The sequence below is a fragment of the Erpetoichthys calabaricus genome, chromosome 11 (genome assembly GCF_900747795.2).
Source record: "Erpetoichthys calabaricus chromosome 11, fErpCal1.3, whole genome shotgun sequence".
NCBI lineage: Eukaryota > Metazoa > Chordata > Cladistia > Polypteriformes > Polypteridae > Erpetoichthys > Erpetoichthys calabaricus.
In genome coordinates, this window is record NC_041404.2 from 34,036,609 (window position 1) to 34,058,521 (window position 21,913).

The following is a 21,913-nucleotide window of genomic DNA, read 5'->3' on the forward strand; positions in this document are numbered from 1 at the left end:
TCACGGGTACAAAACGATTCGGATCGGATAACGGGACCAAACACGAACACGAATGAAACCAAACAAATACACGGCGGCGCATACAACGCGCTTCGGAAAATACGTGAGAAAAAATGTCTCGGATCAAAAAACACAAAGCTCAAGTAACCCCGTTACAGAGACGTGCCCAAATGAACAGACACATTGAATGTAGATGCATACAGCGCGCGTCTCAAAGTGCTGCATCGAAACAAGCACGATTTCAAAAGAAAGAGCTCGCGTCTCAGACATACAAAAAAGGGAGCAAAGCAACGCGCATATGACCGGCCAGAAAACAAGCAAGCAGGACTCAAAAAGCAGAAAGCTCAACTGACCGACATACAAAAACGGACAAGGCTCAATACAAACAGTGCACGACGTAGAGTGAAACGGACTTTGCGCAAAGCGGAGGCGAATCAATTAAAAATCAAAAATAGCGCGTCTCAAATAATGGACATGCAACAACGCGGCACTCAAACACCACAAGCAAAACATGCCCGTCACAGACATCAACGCCAGACGTCTGCTAAACGCTTACGCCAGTTGGCTGACAACGCTTTCAATAATGAGTCCACTATTGAGGAAAATTCATTGGGATTAATGAATGTCATTTGCAATCATTGTCATTCACTTAACTTCACAGAAGAAACAACTGGCAATACAAATAATGAATTTACACGTTGTTATCAAAAGGGGCAGATTAGACTGCCTCCTTTACATTCATATCCTGAATATCTACAGAAGCTTCTAACTAACGATGTGCCTGAAAGTAAAAACTTTATGAACTGCATTAGATCCTACAATAGTTCATTTGCTTTTGCATCTACCGGAGTACATATCAGGCCACCAAAAGGCAATGGCCCATACTACTTTCGCATATGTGGTTAACACAACGCACTATATTATGTCCAAAAAATATTAATGTTAATCACATTATTAACCAGGTCATTTCATTACTTCCTGGAGAGACACGGCTCTTTCTAAGCTCTGACAAAGTTGACTCTGATGACGACAATGAACATCTGAATTTCCCCTTAGAATATTTGAACACTATTAACCCGGACGGATGACCACAACACAACCTTACCCTTAAAAACGGAACAATAATCATGCTATTAAGAAACCTTAACACTAAACAGGGTTTATGCAATGGCACACGGTTAGTCGTCAACACCATAACACACAATGTTATTCAAGCAACAGTTCTTTCAGATTCACATGCTAACAATACTGTTCTCATTCTTGGAATTGACCTTACGAGTTCTGACCTAGAATTACCTTTTACATTGAAACACCGACAGTTCCCCATTAAAGCTGCATTTGCCATGACCATCAACAAATCACAAGAACAAACCATGGACAAAGTTGGCATCTACCTCTCTGAACCCGTTTTTGGACATGGACAACTTTATGTTGCCTTCTCATGTGTTCGACGTTCATCTCACATTAAAGTTAAACTTAAAAATGATCCATGCCAAGGAAGACTCATTCAAAGACAAGACACCATCTTTACTACTAATGTTCTATACGGAGAAATATTCCAATAAAACATTACTCTATGCCAAACACTCTATTTTGTATTTATATAGGCATCATCCAAACCTGCACACTATTCTATATCTAATTCATACATCTCACTCTTTGTCATTCCCCAACGCCAGGGGTTGGCGAGCGAAGCGAGCAGGGGGCGGAGCCCCCTAGTTTCCAATAATGGAAGATGGCTTAGCAGGAAAACCTTGTTATATATAAAGACATACTACTGTTCAGTTACAGGTTAATGAGAAGGGAGTTATTAATATAGAAGGATCTGCAGCAATTAAGATTTCTTTCAGGTTTTTGTTATTGCAGTGTTCTCCCATACATGAATATGGGGAAGGATTTTATAAGCTAATTCATACTGGTGAGACAAAGCCAAGGATAATGCCTACATTTTGTAACATTTATTACTTTTAAGAATGTATATACACAGATTACTGTAGAAACGGAACACACATGAAATGCGTGTGTTCCAAATAACAATCTATTATTTCCACTCTAAAACTCCAGCAGTTCAGTCACTCCCAGATAATCAAACAAGGCATGAGCTGGGAAAACTTAGTGAACGTTCTGTGACGGTGGGGGATGGAATAGCCGGCTGCTTGCTGTTCGTCTTAATTGGCACATTTAGAAGACAAAAGACGCTGGCGGAGAGGTGAGAACGGTTTTAAGGTGGGACGGATCTACGAGTTTTTTCATAGACTGGTAATTCTAGTGTTAACATCTTGCAAGTACTGGCAAACACATCATGAATAAAAAGACTTTTAAATATGTATGATCTGTGGGGGGTTATTAATATTTACTTGTTTGTTTGCTTGTTTATGTATGATGTATTTCACAAGTACTGTGCAATATAATCCTTTAAAAATAATCAAATTATGTTTGTTTTGTAAATTTCTTGTGCAAAGAGATGCAAATAACATAGCAGTGCGCTTATGTGAATGATATCTAGTGGGACTATGAAAGTAAGTCAACAGCCACTGAGTGATCATTGGCCTTGTGTTCAGATCCCAGTCGGGGTTTGTTACAACTTCAAAAGGCTCTGCTGACTTCATTGACAGGAACAAAAAAATATATTGGAATTAGTCTCTAAAACCAAAGTTTTGGCAACAAGCTTCCATTTACACTGAACTGTTGTCATACATTCTCTCAACACTCTGATAACTAAGGAGGCTTCTGACAAATTGGAGTGCCAACCTTTTTGCTGCTCACGAAAATGATGACCGCTGAAGCTGAAATATTTTACCATGCTTTCCTATGCAGTGCCTCCAGCAGTGTGTCCAAAAATGTTTAATGAAGTTGATTTAGCAGAAGAGGGATGGCCAGTGCAAGACTACAGTGCTTAGCACAAAAGTCATTGTTGCATGGACAAAATGTCAGTGGAGGGAAGGAGAATACAAAGTCAAGAAAAAAGGTAGTTCAGAAACAAAGCCTCTGCACAACATACAGAAAAGGGCATAGTAAATTAGAAAGTCAAGGGTCAGAAGGCAAAGGTCCTAAAAATTAAAGAGGTAAATGAATCAACGCTGGTGATGACAAGGTAATTTGACTCAGTGCTGGCAGACACTCAGAGGCCTGCCTGAGTGATACAGATAATTGCACATAAATGGCCTCAAGTGATTGCCAAGTAATTAACAGTTAACACGACACGGGACAATGAACATAGTGTGACATAACACATTCTATCTGTTACTCTCATTCAACCACCTCACGACTACTTACTCGGTCCTATCTCGATACTTTCAGAGCAACTGCTACACCTAAAGGGCTATCACACTTAGAAATCAGAAAAAATAAATAAAGAGGTGATGTGTTCTTTAATGACAATTGGACTGAGTTATTTATTCTGGAGGAGTTCTTTCTATTTTGGGGATGTGATCCACCAATAAGTGCTCTAGATTCTACCTACCCTGTTATAATATTTATGTTTTTCTTGAGCTTTTAGATAGTCTTAATTTTTCCTTGGGACAAATAAAGTACTATCTATATCTATTGTCAAGCTTGGGTTGCAAAGTTGCACAGGAGAGCACAGAAGGGTTTCCAAGGAGCAGATGCTTTATTTAAGTTCTGGCAGATACAAATATAAGACCCTTTCAGAAGCGGTCCGGCCAGACAGGGAACAGCTGTCAAACATGACGCGACTCCTGGTAAAAAGAACACAAAGTCTTTATCTTCATGAGGGAACAGCAGCTCGGAAGCAGCGACTGGAGAGCGAGAGGGAGTCTGAGGGAAGAGAGGACAGGAGAGTGAGATCTTTGGATGGCCACGGCTTGTTCTTTTAAATGTTCGAAGCCCCACATGAGAAGCACGTCGTGCAGCAAGCCAGCAAGCCTGCAGCTAATCCTGCAAAGAGGAGGTGTAAGATGAGTGTTTGTTTCCCATTGAAATATTGTTTAAAAGGGGGTTTCTGTTTATATCTACATCTATTGCAGTCTACAGCTGTCTATATCTGTTGGCAGATCAGCCCATGGCAATATCTTAATCCAACATCAAATCCAGTTTAGGGTTTCAGGGGATCAGAGCCTATCCTGGATGCAATGGATACAAGACAGTAACCAGACCTGGAGGGGACCACAGCACAAAGTCATGAGGTGACCATAGACTATCCTACCAGGACAGAGAAACAGGCCTGGATTGAACTGCATTGAAGAACATATTCTCTCACACACACACCTCTGGTCATTCATAGTGGTCCATTTTGGAATCATGAATTCAACTCAACTACATGTCTTTTAGTGAAACCACAGGACCAAAACCTTATAGAAACAGGGAGAATGTAGAAACGCCACAATATAAATGAGTACCCAGGATATTAAAATCAGAATTGTGGAGCTATGAAGCAGCAACTGTAATTGCTATGCCAACATGCCATTCTCCACAACAACATATCAGGTACAAGATATCAAATCCTGTTTCACTGGTCCTTTCCAATTTGTGGCTTATGTACCATGAGGTAGAAGAGTAGAAGAGAAAAACCTTTCAAGTATACATTTTCTGCTTGTGCTATGATCAATTTTCATGGCAAGTGCAATCTGATCTATTTTAATACTGGTGAACAGTTCTGTGGAGAAAGCACTTTAAATTCATACATACAAATTTGTTTTCTTTTCAGCCGCACCATACAGATGGAGAAGCCTTGAGCATTTCCAGAATGGAACTTTTTTTTCTTTCTTTTTCTTTTCTTTACAGCCTGAAAATTCAATCCCAAACAAGTCTATGGAATATTTGATTACCACGGAGTGCCATTACACTATAAGCTCAATTTCAGTGTTATTAAATTGGCTTTACACATTCCTTTCTCCTACTGACTTTCTGCTTTAAAGGTGCAGCATTCTTTTTCTTTGAACTTGAAAGATTTCAGTTAACCTTCTTTGTCTGCTGGAATAATTAACACATAATTTAACTGCTTATATGGCAGTTTGTCATGGAGGCAGGTAAAACATTACATTTAAATTTCTGGCCTTGTGATGAATATCCAAAAGCACTGTAGCCAGACAATCCCTGCACGTTATTTATTGCTAATTATTTCTGCCTCAGTTTGCACTGGAGTGTTACGTACAGCAAGCTCGCCACCGTGATTTTCACTGTCATATTGGCAGGGCTCTTTACATGTTGGTTTGAATTAATGAGAATTCACGTTAATTAGTTTTTGATGAGCACTTGGACATAGAACAACAAATAGAGTGTCCCAGGGAATATTCAGCGAGAAATGTGTTACTGGTCCAATTGGTCATTCATTTTATTCTTAATCCATATAAAGGGGTCTGTACAAGATAAGCTCTGAAAAGCACTGTCAAAAAGACAAAACAATAGTGACCAACATAGTGAGCACACTTTAGGCTAACTGGTCAAAAAAAGTCAACATTATATTTGATATTATTTCATGATAAGTTGTCCATTGGTGGACTACTATTTTCAGGTCTTTCCGGAGATGTTCAATTCAATTTGGCTGGGCAACTCAAGAACATTCACAAAGTTGTCCCTAAGCCACTCCTGTGTTGTCTTTGTTTTGTGCTTAGAGTCATTGTCCTATTGGAATGTGAATCATTGGTCCAGAGTGGTCTGGAGCAGGTTTCGTTAAAAATATCTCTATACTTTGCTCCGTTCAGTTTTCCCTCAACCCTGTTTAGTCTCCCAGGCCCCAACTCACAGCATGATACTTCAACCACCATGATTCACTATTTGAATGGTATCATGCAGGTGATAAGCAGCGCCTGGCTTCCTCCAGAGATGACATTTAGAACTGTAGGCAAGCAGTTCAATCTTGGTTTCATCAGAGCAGAGAATCTTATTTCTCACAGTCGGAGAGTCCTCTTGGTGCCATTTGGCAAACTCTAAGCAGGCTTGCATGTGTATTTTACTGAGGAGAGTCATCTATCTGGCCACTCTGTCATAAAGCCCAGACTGTTGGAATGTTGCAATGGTGGTCCATCTGGAAGTTTCTCCCATTTACTGGCAGCTTCTCTGGAGGCTCAGCTAGAGTGACCATTAGGTTCTTGGTCATCTCTCTCACCATGACCCATCACCTCCAATTGTTTAGTTTAGCTGCATGGCCAGCTCCAGTAAGAGTCATGTTTCTTTTTTAAATTTTTTCCCCATTAAGAATTATGAAGGCAACAGTGCTCTTAGAAAAGTTATGTAATGCAGGATTTTTTTTGTCGTAGTCTTCTCTAGATACGTGCTAAGGACAGAGCTGCCAGGCAAGAGGAAAAGATGAACAAAGTGGATGTGGTGAGAGAGGACATGAAGGTTATGGGTGAGATGGAACAATATACAGAAGACAGGAAGATATGGAACAAGATGATCCGCTATGGCAACCCCTAACAGGAGCAGCCGACAGACAAAGAAGAAGTCTTCTCTAGATATGTGCCTTGATACAATCCTGCCTATAAGCTTGGCAGGCAATTCCTTCAAACCTTTTGGCTTGTGTTTTGCTCTGATACACATTGTCAGCTGTGGACCCTTCTTTAGACAGGCATGTGTCTTCCCTCATCATTTCCAGTTAATTGAATTGACCACAGGTGGACACCAAACAAGGTGTAGAAACATCTCAGCGATGAGCAATGGTATGGGACACATCTGAGAGAAATTTCAAGTGTTATAGCAAAGGTTCAGAATACTTGCATCAATGTAATATTTCATTTTTTATTTTTAATAAATCTGTAAAAATTTCTAAAATCCTGTTTTTGCTTTCTAATTCTGGGTCATTAAGTGCTTGATGAGGGAAACAACTAAGTTAAATATCTTCAGCATAAGGCTGCAACGTAAAACAAAATGTGAAAAAGTGAAGGGGTCTGAATACTTGGATGTGCTGTTTGTCCTGGAAGAGGACTAAAAGGAGGGCCAAGAAGACAGGAGAGAGGCAGACTGGGTAGAAGCAACCAGTTCTCCCTCAGCATGACAGAGTGGAGACATCTGGGCATTTAGCGATCAATACAAAAACAGGAGGCAGTCAAGGACACAAAACCAGAGGTGGCAATCTGCTGGAAGCCGCTTGATCTTAAAAGCATATGGGAAAGTGTTGTCCCTGTAACCGAGCAAGTAGCTTCTGAGACATTAAAGACAAAGCAACCAGAGGCAGCCTTAGGGGTGTGCGGGTCCTAGGGCTGACCAACCCCACCGGGGGCCGGTTACGTCAAATGCTGTTACCCATATGTGTGGACTGTATAGACATGCGCACAAATTTAATAAAAATAATGTTAACATACACCGGATTTTCTCATTGCAATATTCAGCTAAATTCTTGCACGATAACATGCAGACTTTATCAAAATATAATTATATAATGTATTAAAAAAGTGCAATTCATAATTCATGCCAATACCACGACAGTGAGAAATGCGATGCGGTGAAATTAGCAGGGCCTCTTCTAGAAAAATACCCAAATTGCAAGTATACTCCAAGTCTTGATATGCATGATGTCAAAGTCATAACTCACATCGATGTCATGTCAGCCGGTTATCATTAGCGATACATGTTTTTGTGCATTAATTTTCAGACTATGGAATGTTTTCAAAGATGTACATGTAAGGAATTTGACCTTGAAGAGGGACTTTAAAAGGGTTCCTCTTAGAAGCATCTCAAATATATATATACTGGAGAATATAACTTGACAAATCCACACGAACGGGACACGTGGACCTCAAAAGCGGGGCCCCCTTAGGTGCGGGGCCTGGGGCGGTTGCCCCACTTGCTACCCCTAAACACCGCTCTTGAAAGCAACTAAATGTTTATGGGCACAAGATACAGAGATACTGGCACAGAGAAACGACCAAGGAATGGGATTTGAAGCAGCACGGCTGGAAGCTCATGTAATCCAAAATAATGAGGAAAGTGGAAAAAGAGGGACTGTCAAGAGAATGAAAAAGAAAGAGGATGGGAATGGGAGGATGGGGGGCTTCTGTTTCTTATTCTAGTGGGCAGGTGTGCAAGCCACCCAATCAGACCGACTGGGGACAGAAACCAGAAGAGTCAGGTCCTAAGGGGAAGAACACTTTGGTTTAAACCTCCTGAGTGAAGGATACTCCAAGCATACTGGAGTGCAAAAATATTCAAAGGACAATCAAAAGCGGTCAGTTTCGCAGTAAAAAGACAGAAAAGCCAGACATTTAGACCAAACTTTTCAACAACAAACTAATATTCACATGCAAAGGAGCTGAACTTTCTGAGCTGCGACAAATGCTGCTAAGTTTCAAGGTACAATGGACATAAATCAGGTGCCTCGGGCTTGCTTTGAAATGCTTTTTTAATGCTCCCCGGGCAAGCCAAATAAAGTTTCAGAGAAACAAGATGTGACCATGTTAGTATTAAGCAAGAAACAGCAGCGAAGTGTGTTGTCCTTGTGTGTTAAATCACTTGTCCCTATGCAGATACAGCTAGTCAGTATTATGTTCCAGATAGGCCACGTTCCCTGGCTTGGGTTTATTTTACTTTTTTCTTCTTTGTTTATTCTAAAGTGTTATTTTTTATGCATCTACTGTAACTGTGTAAATGTTGCTAATATTACTCTGTTTACTTATTTTTACTATTATTATAATGTTCTCTAATGTTCCTCGTGTTTTGTGAGAGGCAGGGCCACTCTGGCGTCACTGCTGAAGAACCACTCTCAGCCCGCACATCTCAGGCTTGCAGGTAAGAGCTCTCTGTTGGCACATATCCCCAAACCCCCAAATGTTTCATGTTCTGTAAAATAAGAAATATTTCTGTGATTCTGCACATGGACAAAAAGGTTGCAGAGACGAGATGAAAATATATGTAGTAATGGTACACATTCATACTGATGGCGAAATTTGTTTAGTGAACTTTCTTTTGCAAAACACTGCAAATTCAATTTCACATAAATGGTTTTGCTCATCAATACCCAAAATAAATACCTAAAAGCAAACCAACACAGTTTAAATTGTGAAGCTATCAGAGCCTGTCCAAATTCAAGGCATTTAAGGAGCATTCATTTTGTTATTTTTGTACTTTCCCTCACATAACTGGCCGGTAACTGGTGTTATCTTTGTGAATGCTGCACTTGAATGAAGCGATCAATTACATTTCTGACTGAGTGGGGGGTGTCATGGGCAGGCTGAGGAATCTTTTGGTTGAACTCTATATACTCAGTTTGGTATATGAGTGATTATCAGACGTCAGTCCAGTCATCATGGCTAAAACAACAAATGAGGCCAATACAAATGGCCCACTTAATAATACTAAAGTAAACTTACCTAAGTTCTTTAAAGGGGTCCGCTCTGACTTGAGGTGTTTCGACTGAGTTGCTAAACACAGCTCCTTCAGCTCCTGAAATTAAAACAAATATTAACAAATGAAAAATGACAATAATTCTACTTATAAATGAAACAAAACAAACTCATAATAACATTTTCAGCTGAGTTGGCTGTTATTATTATTTCTCATTTCAAACTGATTGGGTCAATTTTATCTTTAAAGATGTATTGGAACACCAGAGCAGAGGAGACGCTACAATAGTTATGGCTTTACTTATTATTATTATTTTTTTATTTATTCTTATACCTTAAGTACACAAAGATACTATAATGTTTGTATGTGCACAGTGGGTATCCTTAAAGGCCTTTTTCCTCAAGAAAATTTTGTGAGAACATTTAGGAAACAACTGAAGGATATGAAATGATGAGCTTTGGTGGGCAGGTATGTCTTTTCTGCTTACTTTAATACCATAACTGTATTGCTTGCTAAAGAAAAGGTATAAATCCTGGTATTGAATGTAACTGAAATTTTGCCCAAGTTATGGACTGACCTTAATCAAAGTTAAGTTGTTGCCTTCGGTGGTAATCCCTACTTAATAAAAATGGTGCTTTTCTGTGGGTAAGTTTGACCAGTGTGACAGATAGAGGCACTCTCGCTCCCTTGAACCCTCAGATTTGACTCCAGACACCAGGTAAAAGTCCAATAATAATATTTATTTGGACAAACACATGCACAAAGCACCCTCCTCTCCACAATACTCATACAATAATAATAAACTACAATAATTCACAATCCTCCACTCCCAGACACTTAGCCACCCTACCACCCAGCTCAGCTCACCGTCTGGGATTTCCCACAATCCTTTAATAGTCCTTGACCCGGAAGTGTTTCGCCTTCCCTGTCCATGTGACCTGGAACACTTCCGGGTCAGATAAAAATCCTTCTTTCACCCCGGACGCACATCGTTCCCCTTGTCCATGTGACTCGGACGTACTTCCGGGGCATAAGGCAAATAGTCTTTATTCCTCCCTGCAGCGCCTTCTAGTGGGCTACAAGGTATCCAACAGGGCTGGGGATAAAAACTACATTGTCCAGGATTCCCTGCTGGCATTCGGGGCACCTCCATGCTGCAGGGAGGGCTCCACCTGGTTGCCTGGGGGTATTGGCCGGGATGAAAGGCCAGCCACATATCACACCAGCGAAGTCATTCATTCATTTTCAGAATTTGTGTTTTCACTTAACCGATTCCCAGGAGCATGAGGTACTTTGACGTTGTCATCAGTGGCATCGCCGCATTTCCTTTATGGAAGCTGAGGACAGGCAGCACCCAGATGTACACAATAAAAAAAAATATGTCTGCTGTCTCCTCAGCCATAACCCAGAAGAGGATGCTTGGCCACGACCCTGACTTTGCTTACATGATATGGAGGATTTTTGAATCTTTCTTGAATTATTTTAATCTAGAAGCAGAGATGAATCTACGATGGTTATCATTTATTCTTATTCCTGTATCTTGAATGCATATAGACTGATGTACAAGGAGTAATTAAAATGATTTGAGCCTGACCTGTCGAAAGAAACTTCAGTAAATCAAGTTTTATTTTTTAATATAATCCCCTTAAACACTAATACTATGTGATAACTGTTGCAAACTTAATTTTGGAATGTCTCTTTTCTTCCTGTTTAGTTTACTGTACATTTTTAAACTGATACGGTTTTACAGTTTTTTTCATTTTAATGTAATTGTTGTGAAATGATCAGAGCACCATTTTGGGACTTGTTTCTTTCTTTAAGTGATATTTTGTGAGTAAATTTGTAGCCATGGCTATATTGTTTGCTAGCCAAAGTACACAGCATTGCCTGAGTATTTTTGTGTAATGGGTTAAGATAACAAAGCAAATATGTATGTTTTTTTTTACATGTTGACCCCTTGTCAATCCTGGCCGAAATGCAAGTATTGCATCAGTTATCTACACAACATATCAGATAACTATCAATTTGTTCTTTCTGTGCATGATTGGATTCGGTAATTGAATGAATTCCTTGTTAGGATAGAACCATGAGTGTTACTTCTTCGGATTTCCTGTTTTTTTTTTTTTTTGGATTTCACGAATAGATGTTAAATCCCACATCAATAAACTAAATGGTTTGTTAAATAATTGAATCCATGAACCATAGAAAGCATCTACAGTAGGTGGGCTGGGGGGGTTTGTGGTTGATAGACATCGCTGGAGGTCTCCATATTATGGTAGGAGACAGCACCAATGGTGATATTCGATAATTGATCTGAAATTGCTACAAAACACAATGTATTGGCATCAACCCTAAAATTAGAACTGCCATAAAATTGACTTGAAAAAATGTCTGCCATTAATAAACAAACAAAAAAAAGTACTAACACTCTCCTTAGTTGTTCTTTTATGCCATATTCTCAACTGAGACTGAGCATGTACTAAAAAATCACATTTCGTTCTGTTTCATCGTAGCTTATCTCATATCACACTTAGTAACAATATGTAGGAGTAAAAGAGTATTGACCTTTTCAAAAATGCAACGTTTTGCTTTAATAAATAAATATAATGTCTTCAGAGTTATTGTCATTTGTGTACAGAGTGCAATGAAATTCCTGTCCGCACGTTTGACCACATGTAGACTCAAATAGCAGCACATTCGGCACACTGGTTCTTGTAGCAGTGTGTTAATGACATCAACTACATACTGTAACTTCCAGGACTGCACAGCATAGCAACCATTGCTGTGTCCTGATGACCACAACATGAAATGGCAGTCCCCATGAAAAAGCAACATATCAAAGAAAAGGCAGCAAAATAATTTCTTGAACTGATAACAATTTCTATGATTAGAATAAATGCAAAAATCAGATTCAGTGCCTCAAAGAATTCATAATGGGAAGTAACCATAAAAAAAAAGGCCTAAACAAAGCTACAAAAACATATCAATTTACAGAATTATATCAATACCAGGCCTGTTTAGGGTAAGCAACTAAATTATAATTAACACTTTTTTAGGTTGTTGAAACCGGAACATCTAAAGAAAATTCCAGCGTCTATGTAGTTTGTATTCTAGCTTCTCCCTGCTTTCCAAAGATGAGCATATTAAGTTAAACGGATGGGTGCACAAGTGAGGCCCAGCAATGGACCAGCGTCCTATGCAAAGTGATGCCTTCTGTGCACCAGCTGTTGCTGGGATAGGCTCACTTTCCCTGCAACTCTGCAAACTGGATTAAAGATGAATACAAATCAAATTATAATGACCTTTCAAACCTGCCTAATCCAAATGTGAGATGAAGGTGAACTAAAATCTCACTGCGGCATTGGGTATAAGACAACAAACAACCCTTGCACCTGACCTACCACCTGGAATATGCGACATAGCACAATACATAAAAAAGGTGCTTTAAAACAAGTCAGATAATCCAATTCCACTTACTTTCAGAATGATTACATTTTCTTCAATAAAGCTAGTCTTTTATGAAGCATTTAATACAGAACACAGCATCCTGCCGTTTCTGGTTTTAAAAAGTCTTGACTTGCAATATCGACCTGACAGTAAATTGTATATGTCCAACGCTGCGAACAGAGTCCGATGTACTGTGTCATGAAGGAATTCATTACCAGTACATCTTCAAAACTGAGTAAAAAATGCACTGTATGAATGAAATAATATGGCTTGTCTTGCAGTGGGTTTCAAAAGGATGCTGAGTTAATGAAGCCTTCTTTAAAATAGAAGGGAATAAAAAGGGGAGTGCAAGCCCTGTGGTTTAAAATCTAAGGATTCAGACTGGAAACCACAAAATTGCAAACACGGTTGCACTTTTCTTGGTGATGCATTTCCCATTGTTGAATATGTATCTATTGTATGAATTTAATCCTTTATAATTAAATAAGAAATAATTAAATACATTTTATTTCTACAGTATAGTTAAAGTGTTACACAGATATTCAAAGTAATACAACAGCTATAAAAACAAAGGTGACATTAATAGCAAAGGATAATTAGTATTATAGCAACCGTTCTGGATTCTGCTGCAATGGTTGCTACTACCTGGTGTAGTGTTACGACACTTATTTGGGTAGCAGAGGAAGAATAAAAATGTCATATAAGGTTTCTTAGGTGTAATTTCTTTTTTTAAATTATTTCAAATTGTCTGTTGTGGTGCCCATTATTTGTAATGAGCCAACAATTCTAGTGAAATTTAATTTGCAGCGAAACTATGCCATTTCACAACCTGTGAAATTCATGTAAGGAAGAAAGGTTTTTAGTATATATAAAATCTTTATTCCCCCCTACAATTTAATTTCATTTGCAACCTTAAAGCAATGCTAATATAGTGGCTAAAATTGCCATCCGGCATAAGGAGTGTGCTGGGGCTGATGGGAGGAAGCCTTCAGCAACACACAAAGTTTAAATATTAGCAGCACTGTCAAAAGTGGAATCTCATTGAAGACCTCAGCTACAGCTTTTTTCTCTCTCTTAATAACTTTGAATAACCGTGATGCCTCGGGTGCCTGCAGACTTCGCATCATCTGTTTCCAGGGACTTTGATAGTCATGAAACTGAGATGGAGTAGTGCAATGACAACACACAAAAAGGAAGGCTGGTACAAGAAAGTTCTTAGTGCAGTTTATTCTTGACAGATCAGTGCCCACAGAAAAAGTGTGAAGCAGGTCTTCAATAAATAATCAGCCAGTAAATATTCCATAAAATTAGTGCTCTTCTGTGGGAGTTAAATATAAAATTCAGACCCCCGTGACCCTGTAGTTAGGATATAGCGAGTTGGATAATGGATGGATAGATGAATGAATGAATGAATTAAATAATCCAAACCATTGTTAAAATCAAGTCTAAAACCACAAACCACAGTTAAAATCACTTTTTAGTGCTCTCAATTTTTCCGTCCAAGTAATGCGTCTCTCTTTCTCTCTCTCTCAACTTCCTCACTCTCCCATTGGCTGAGACCCTGGAAAATGCAGTCAACCATTAAATGACCTTTGTCCCAGCCACCTCAGCCGGTCACAACTTGGACACCCAAAGCCCTGCTTCATAATTCCACTACTATCCCTGGTGTCCATAGGACGATCTGTGTAGTCATCAGTTGCTCAGGCACCTACTAAACTCAATGGCAGTGACAATCCCCTGGAGCACCATTCTTCTCACTCACTGCTGGTCTTCCTAATCACCCTGCCTCCTATCCACTACACCAACTAACACTCCTAATCTCACGCTTTATCCTCTTTAAAACATCACATTTGATTCACTCCCATTTCTTTTCACTTTCTCTTCTGATGCCCCCTTTATGTCCTTCTCATCACTTTATATACTTGTGAGGAATCTGGCTGAACCGATCCTGTTTGCACGTGAATACACAATCAGCCAATTTCCCAATTGCACACCCCAAGGCCGTACTAACTTTCCAGTGGCATGCAACCACACCCACCAAGCCTGCGCCGCACCTTTTCGTCACTACCCCTTCACCACCACAGACTCCTAACATGTTTTACCACAGTAACAAACTCAATGCCTCGTCTGCGAGTAGATTTTTTTATCTTACTTTGAAATTTTTTTAGCCATGTTTCGTTACCCAAAGACACTGTTCCCCTGTTTATTTTCATCTGGAACCTTCTGTGAGAAATTTACAAGTCCAAATTGCCCACCTTTCTATTATTACTAGGTTCCCCATTCCAATGAACATTCAGTGTTATGTACTTTTTGCATATTGAGTGCACACAAGGAGAAAACTCTTGAGATAATTAAAAAAAATGTAAATTATGCATTTAAGCAATTAAACTGATTGATGTGCTGCTTTTGTCTATAACGTATGCCAAATGTCATTTGATAAGCATTATATTAAGTGTCTGTGTGTTATGTGTGTTACAAATAAATGAAATGCATTTATTGCTACAAATATTTAACATGTCATTCTAACAGATGGCACATCAAAGACATTTGTAGAATGACAAATGCAATTTATTTTATTACTACATGCATTATAAAATAAATACGTGGTAACACAGAAATCTAAATTGATTTTTACCAGTCTTAGATGGGTAGCATAATTTGGCTACTGACAGATGGTGGCTTGCGCCATTACCCAGCCGGGACACCTCCGTAATGGAAGGACAGGGGGAGATGGCTTATGAAGGGCACTATCTCCCCAAAAACTGCTACTTGGCAACCCCCCCGGGTTGCAACTGCACCTCAGATTCCCACAGGGCTATATGGGACTTGCCATTTGTCAGCTCAACCAGGCTGAGTTCCATGGGTGCTTCTATGGGGAGTGGCGGGAGCCACAGAGCCCTACTTTGGGCTTCCATCACAACTGAGAGTAATTCCAAACCTCCATAACAAGTCACATGGAATATTCCTGGGTGTGGTTTAAAAAGGAGCCAGCTGTCTCACAGAGATGAGCCAGAGTCATGAGGAAGAGGACAAAGCTTGCCAGAGAAGGAGTGGAGACAAAGAGAGAGAAAATGAAAGAAGAAGAAGAAAGAAGGCAAAGACAGTGTGTTGTATTGATTGTGCTCTGCTGCTGTGGGGAGAGAGGGAGAAGCACTTCTGCACTTAATAAATTTGTGTTGTGTGCTGAACTTGTGTCTGGTGTCTGTCTGTGTGCCCCCTGCATATATATATATGTCTGTCTAGTGCGCACCCTGTGTGTGTGTATATTATATATATATATATATATATATATATATATATATATATATATATATATATATATATATATATATATATATATGGTGGCCAGGAGTGGTAATGAAAAGCTTGGGGCACCAACCAGGCAGCCCCTTTTATTGTCCACGGACAACAAAATGGAAAAACTGAAACAGAAATAATGCTAAGACGTGTGTCTCGTAAACAAGGCTTTGATAAACAAGGATTGTAAGGCAGTCACTTCTAGCAGAGCTCCGTCTAGCGGTTCACTCTAGCCAGTCAATGACGCCTCCTTCCGGGATGCCCAGGGTTTTATGGTGGCTGGACCAGAAGGGGCAGTGTCAAAGGCCTTCAGCAGGCAGCTTCTCTGTGCTGTTGGGGAAGAAGGAGAAGACAAAATCAGCGACAGCCTCTCCCTCTCATCTTAGACAGTTACTACATACCTAGACTGAGCCTGTGAGGATGTCCTCCAATGTGCATGCTTGACTATACTGTATATATGTGCCTTTAAGAGCTACAGCACTAATTGATCTATACTGTGTAATATTTTGCACTTGAAGTGTACCTTTAGATATTAAATGTGCTGCTGGCAGAAGCTCCATCCATCCATTCATTCATCCATCTATTTTCTACCTCTTATCCACTTGTCCTAGGGTCAGTACCATAAGCAAACATTCTCAGACATTCTTTTTCCCAGGAACTTCCTCAAACTCTGCTGGGGGGATAAATAAATCTATTACTGTATATAAAAAAATCTTGGGACGAGACAAGACTTCTTCAGAGAGACGAGACAAGACATTTTCAGAGAGATAATTTCACGTTCCGCGAGACAAGACTTTGTGCCAAGAGATGAATTGAAAACCTAACAGGTCCAAGCGGGGGTGGAAATAAAAGACAAACAGTAGAAGACAAAGTAGAACATTGTAAAGAGGTTCAAAAACGGCACGATACACATGCAGAGCAGGTTAGAGATTATGAAAGTACTAAAGTTCAAAAGTCTCAAAAAACTGATAGTAAAGATCGCATTAGCTCTAACAAACGGAAATTATTACTCAGTGAAATAATGGAACAGCGAAATGAGATCGAATATATGGACATAGGTGATATGACAGAGCTACTACAAGTTTAATAAAAAAAAACACAATTCTGTCAGGTTTATATTTATCATCATGGAGAAGCGATGCAACATAGAATCGAAAGAGTTAAACGATCGGACGTATTAGAAATTCTACAACCAATAATGGATGCAAATCCATACGTCCAAAAGTATTGCACTTTACACAAAATTTATCTGAAAAACATGGACAAAGACGTTTTCTTGGATTTCTATATGAATCCAAAAGATCACGCTCGCATATATAATAAACCAACATGTCACGAATTGTCAGTGATAACAGTTTCAAAAGACGGTGATATCAAAGACAGAGTTGATATTCGTGCTTATCCAAAAGCACACCACGATGCATTGCAAGCGACAGATCCGTGAAATGACTAATACATAGGGCCCGCGCGGGGGTTGGTGAGTGAAGCGAGCAGGGGGCAGAGCCCCCTAGTAATACAAAAAAATAAAACCCACTCGGTTGCCACCCTGAAAAGACCCTATATGGAGTTGAGTATGCACATTTCGGGCCTCTTTTTGAAACAACCGGTCATGTCCAATGAGATGATCCTTCTCAGGATGCACACAGCACTTACACTAATTAAGCTAACTGCAGTGTGGTTTGATATTGGTGTGTGCTTTGTGATTATAGGACAACAGACTGATCCTTCTGGTGATTAAATACATTGCATTGATGTATGGCATGAAAGGATCCAAGTGTAACAATATGCATTCATCTGTTACTTCTGTGAGAAATTAGTCACATCTAAAACATCGAACAAATCCAGAGTTCTACGGTGACATGTCTAGTCACCCTCTGTATAACATCGCCACACTCAGTATTATAGAGGCTGCACTTGGTTGTCGATATCTATGGCAGAAGTGCACCAGGTCTTAGTTTCTTAGTGATATAGTTTGATACTTCTTCATGGTTATTGTCAAACATAAGCATTCTGCACCTTTGCACGTTTAGTGGTGATTCTCCAGCCATGAAAATCTCTGTTTACATCTGAGGCCAGTAAAACTGTCTGGGGCCTACCTTGTTTGGCTGACTATATTTTATTATCTGTCCATAAGCACAGTATTATGAATATGATTGTCTGTGTTGCCTACTCACATTTATTTACACATTAAAAAGCCTCTGTGTATGTCTTGCACCACTTCGACGGAGGCTGTCTTTGACATTCTGTAATGTACCAGCAGTAAATGTTCATAAACAGATTGAGTGAAAAATCTATAAAGCCATTTTAGTTTTATTTTAAGTTCCTCCTAATGTCCCTCAGAAATGATTTCATCAATGTGTTTCCATTATGCACTCCTCGGACCAATACCTTTATTCCCACCAATCAATCAGAAACTTATGAAGCATGCGACGGGATATATCAGAAGTGTTTTGAAGCATCGTAAAGCTTCAGCTAATAGCTTTCTTCCCGTGTGGATCGAGGCAAGGAAAAGAGAAAGTCCATCATCAAATCAAATCGAGCTGCCGCGATGGAGGTTACACTGCTTATCTATGCGGTGCATTTATTAAGAAAGGACTAAAGACAACCACACACCAGGGAGATAAAGCATTTATGCAAAGGCGTTTGACAGTGAATAAGGTCACTTGCTGCTCTCAAGTATGAAGCAGCAGCTCCTGTCTGCATGTGCCCACCTGCAGGTGACAGAATGCCGCATATAAATTAAATGGAGTGCTCCACTTCTCCATTTTCATGTCACACTGATCATTTGCTGTCAACGTCCACCCACACACTACTGTCCCTGGACAACCCTGATATTAACACTCGTGAACTTGTCAGGGCAAGCCATCATATCAGCCGCCCTTCACAACACGTCAGGCAAGACACACATGCAAGCGACTTCCAGTCACTCGATATGATTAAGGACTTAACGGTAATTGCATCAGAGGTGATGATTAAATGTATACCCATCCTTAGGCCGTCCTGGCAGTCCCAGAATGACTGTGTGAGATGGCTATGACATGAAATAAATGAGGTGCTCACTGTCTTTTTAAAATATTCTGCTTCTCTGGGATGAAAGACACGATTTAGGCCTCACTTTTGGTTTATTAACACCAGTGGCCACTTGAATGGCATGCTTATAGGGTTATTTATTTAGAATATGAAATAGTCAATGACAAGAGGAAACCTTGTGCATGAGTAGGCTCACTAGTCATTCTATCAGGGTAGTTTTATCATTTGATTAATCCTCTCAATGTCAAGAAGTTTAGTAGAATTAGTACCTACAATAAAAAAGAAAAAATGCAGAGCCACTGTGGTATTATTTTTGAGGCGCAGGGACCATCTGTTATACAGCTGTCCACAAAACATAGCGAAAAGATGTGCAAGACTCAAAACTCCTAGGAATTGTACTAAACGTCTGACTAGGATAAGGATATGTCCTACCCCAGAGTACGACATAAGAAGTATTTGTGAACTGTTTCGGAGTACTGCACCCTCCACACATCCTTCTGCTGATACCAGCATAGGAGAGACATCCCCACCCATAATTACAACAGCGCAGGTGAGCAGAGAGCTGAGGAGACTTCGTGCCAGCAAAGCAGCGGGTCCAGATGGAGTATCGCCACGACTGCTGAAGGTCTGTGCATCGGAGCTGGGGGGTCCTCTACAGCGCATCTTCCACCTGAGCCTGGAACAGGGGAGAGTCCCGAGGCTTTGGAAAACATCTTGCATCACCCCAGTCCCAAAGGTACCACGTCCTAGTGAGCTGAATGACTTCCAGCCTGTTGCTCTGACATCACATGTGATGAAGACCATGGAGAGGCTGCTGCTTCACCACCTTAGGCCACAGGTTCAACACACCCTTGACCCTCTGCAGTTTGCATATCAGGAGAAGGTGGGAGCAGAGGATGCCATCATCTATATGCTACATCAATCCCTCTCCCACTTAGACAGAGGCAGTGGTGCTGTAAGAATTATGTTTCTAGACTTCTCTAGCGCCTTCAACACAATCCAACCTCCGCTCCTTACGGACAAGCTGACAGAGATGGGAGTTGATTCATACCTGGTGGCATGGATCGTGGACTATCTTAAAGACAGACCTCAGTATGTGCGTCTTGGGAACTGCACGTCTGACATTGTGGTCAGCAACACAGGAGCGCCACAGGGGACTGTACTTTCTCCAGTCCTGTTCAGCCTATATACATCGGACTTCTAATACAACTCGGAGTCCTGCCACGTGCAAAAGTTTGCTGATGACACTGCTATCGTGGGCTGCATCAGGAATGGGCTGGAGGAGGAGTATAGGGACCTAATCAATGACTTTGTTAAATGGTGCGACTCAAACCACCTACAACTGAACACCAGCAAAACCAAGGAGCTGGTGGTGGATTTTAGAAGGCCCAGACCCCTCATGGACCCCGTGATCATCAAAGGTGACTGTGTGCAGATGGTGCAGACCTATAAATATCTGGGAGTGCTGCTGGATGATAAATTAGACTGGACTGCCAATACGGATGCACTGTGCAAGAAAGGACAGAGCCGACTATACTTCCTTAGAAGGCTGGCGTCCTTCAACATCTGCAATAAGATGCTGCAGATGTTCTATCAGACAGTTGTGGCGAGCGCCCTCTTCTACGCAGTGGTGTGTTGGGGAGGCAGCATTAAGAAGAAAGACGCCTCACACCTGGACAAACAGTTTAACATCTGTGGCAGAGCGACGGGCGCTCAGCAGGCTCCTATCAATTATTGAGAATCCACTGCATCCACTTAATAGTATCATCTCCAGACAGAAGAGCAGCTTCAGCGACAGACTGCTGTCACTGTCCTGCTCCACTGACAGATTGAGGAGATCGCTCCTCCCCCAAACTATGCGACTCTTCAATTCCACCCAGGGGGGTAAACGTTAACATTTAACATTATACAAAGTTATTGTCTGTTTTTTACCTCCATTATTATCAATCTTTAATTTAATATTGTTTATTGTATCAGTATGCTGCTGCTGGAGAATGTGAATTTCCCCTTGGGATTAATAAAGTATCTATCTATCTATCTATCTATCTATCTATCTATCTATCTATCTATCTATCTATCTATCTATCTATCTATCTATCTATCTATCTATCTATCTATCTATCTATCTATCTATCTATCTATCTATCTATCTATCTATCTATCTATCTATCTATCTCAGAGGAGTAGGAGTTCACATTTGAGAATGAATAACGTTTTTATGACACCCTGAGCCACAAAATATCACTCATGAAAAAGTTTTATAGTTTTCTGATACTAATGCTAGGGCTTCACTACAATAATAATAATATTCAATGTAGTAGAAGAAGAGGTAGGGAATTGCGATAACCTGCATGTTGCCATTTTGTAACGAGCACCGAGATGGAAAGACTAAGGCCGGATTTATACTTCACATGACGCGACGCATGCTGCAGCAGACGCTCCTGCTACACAAGCATTGTACTGATTATACTTGTGCGCGTACTTTACGTAAATTTGGAGGAATAAACCAGGTGGCAGTGCAAGATATTATCACGGGGAGAACAGGTTCGGCTTTGCTGTGTTGTGAATTGCCTGGAACACCCATTTAATTCAGATGACACCTTACCTTATCTGAAAAGGATGTTTAATGTTTAAATCTATCAGGCATCAGCTCATCGCAAGGTGAATACAAGCACACACATACACACTGGCGTCATTTTAGTCAAATCTGCATATCTTTGGAAGGAAACCGGAGCACACGGTGAAAACCCAGCAGGAAAACATGTAAACTCCAGGCAGGGAATACCAGCAACGTAACTCCCTGCAAGACAGCAGTGCTAACACTCCGCCACCGTGTCACCTCCATGTGTGTAATTATTAACAGTGTTCTATTTAAACGAAATTACCGATTTATCTGTAA

The 21,913-nt window shown here is 40.3% G+C and overlaps 1 protein-coding gene across 2 annotated transcripts in view; it reads right to left on the reverse strand.

The window, feature by feature from the left end:
* sgcd (sarcoglycan, delta (dystrophin-associated glycoprotein)) overlaps positions 1-21,913 on the reverse strand; it is a 904,731-nt gene that overhangs the window by 45,843 nt on the left and 836,975 nt on the right. For both annotated transcript variants that reach the window (XM_051933847.1, XM_028814479.2), the window contains one exon: positions 9,267-9,339. In XM_051933847.1, the coding sequence (XP_051789807.1) occupies positions 9,267-9,339 (73 nt within the window). The remainder of the gene's footprint in view (positions 1-9,266; positions 9,340-21,913) is intronic.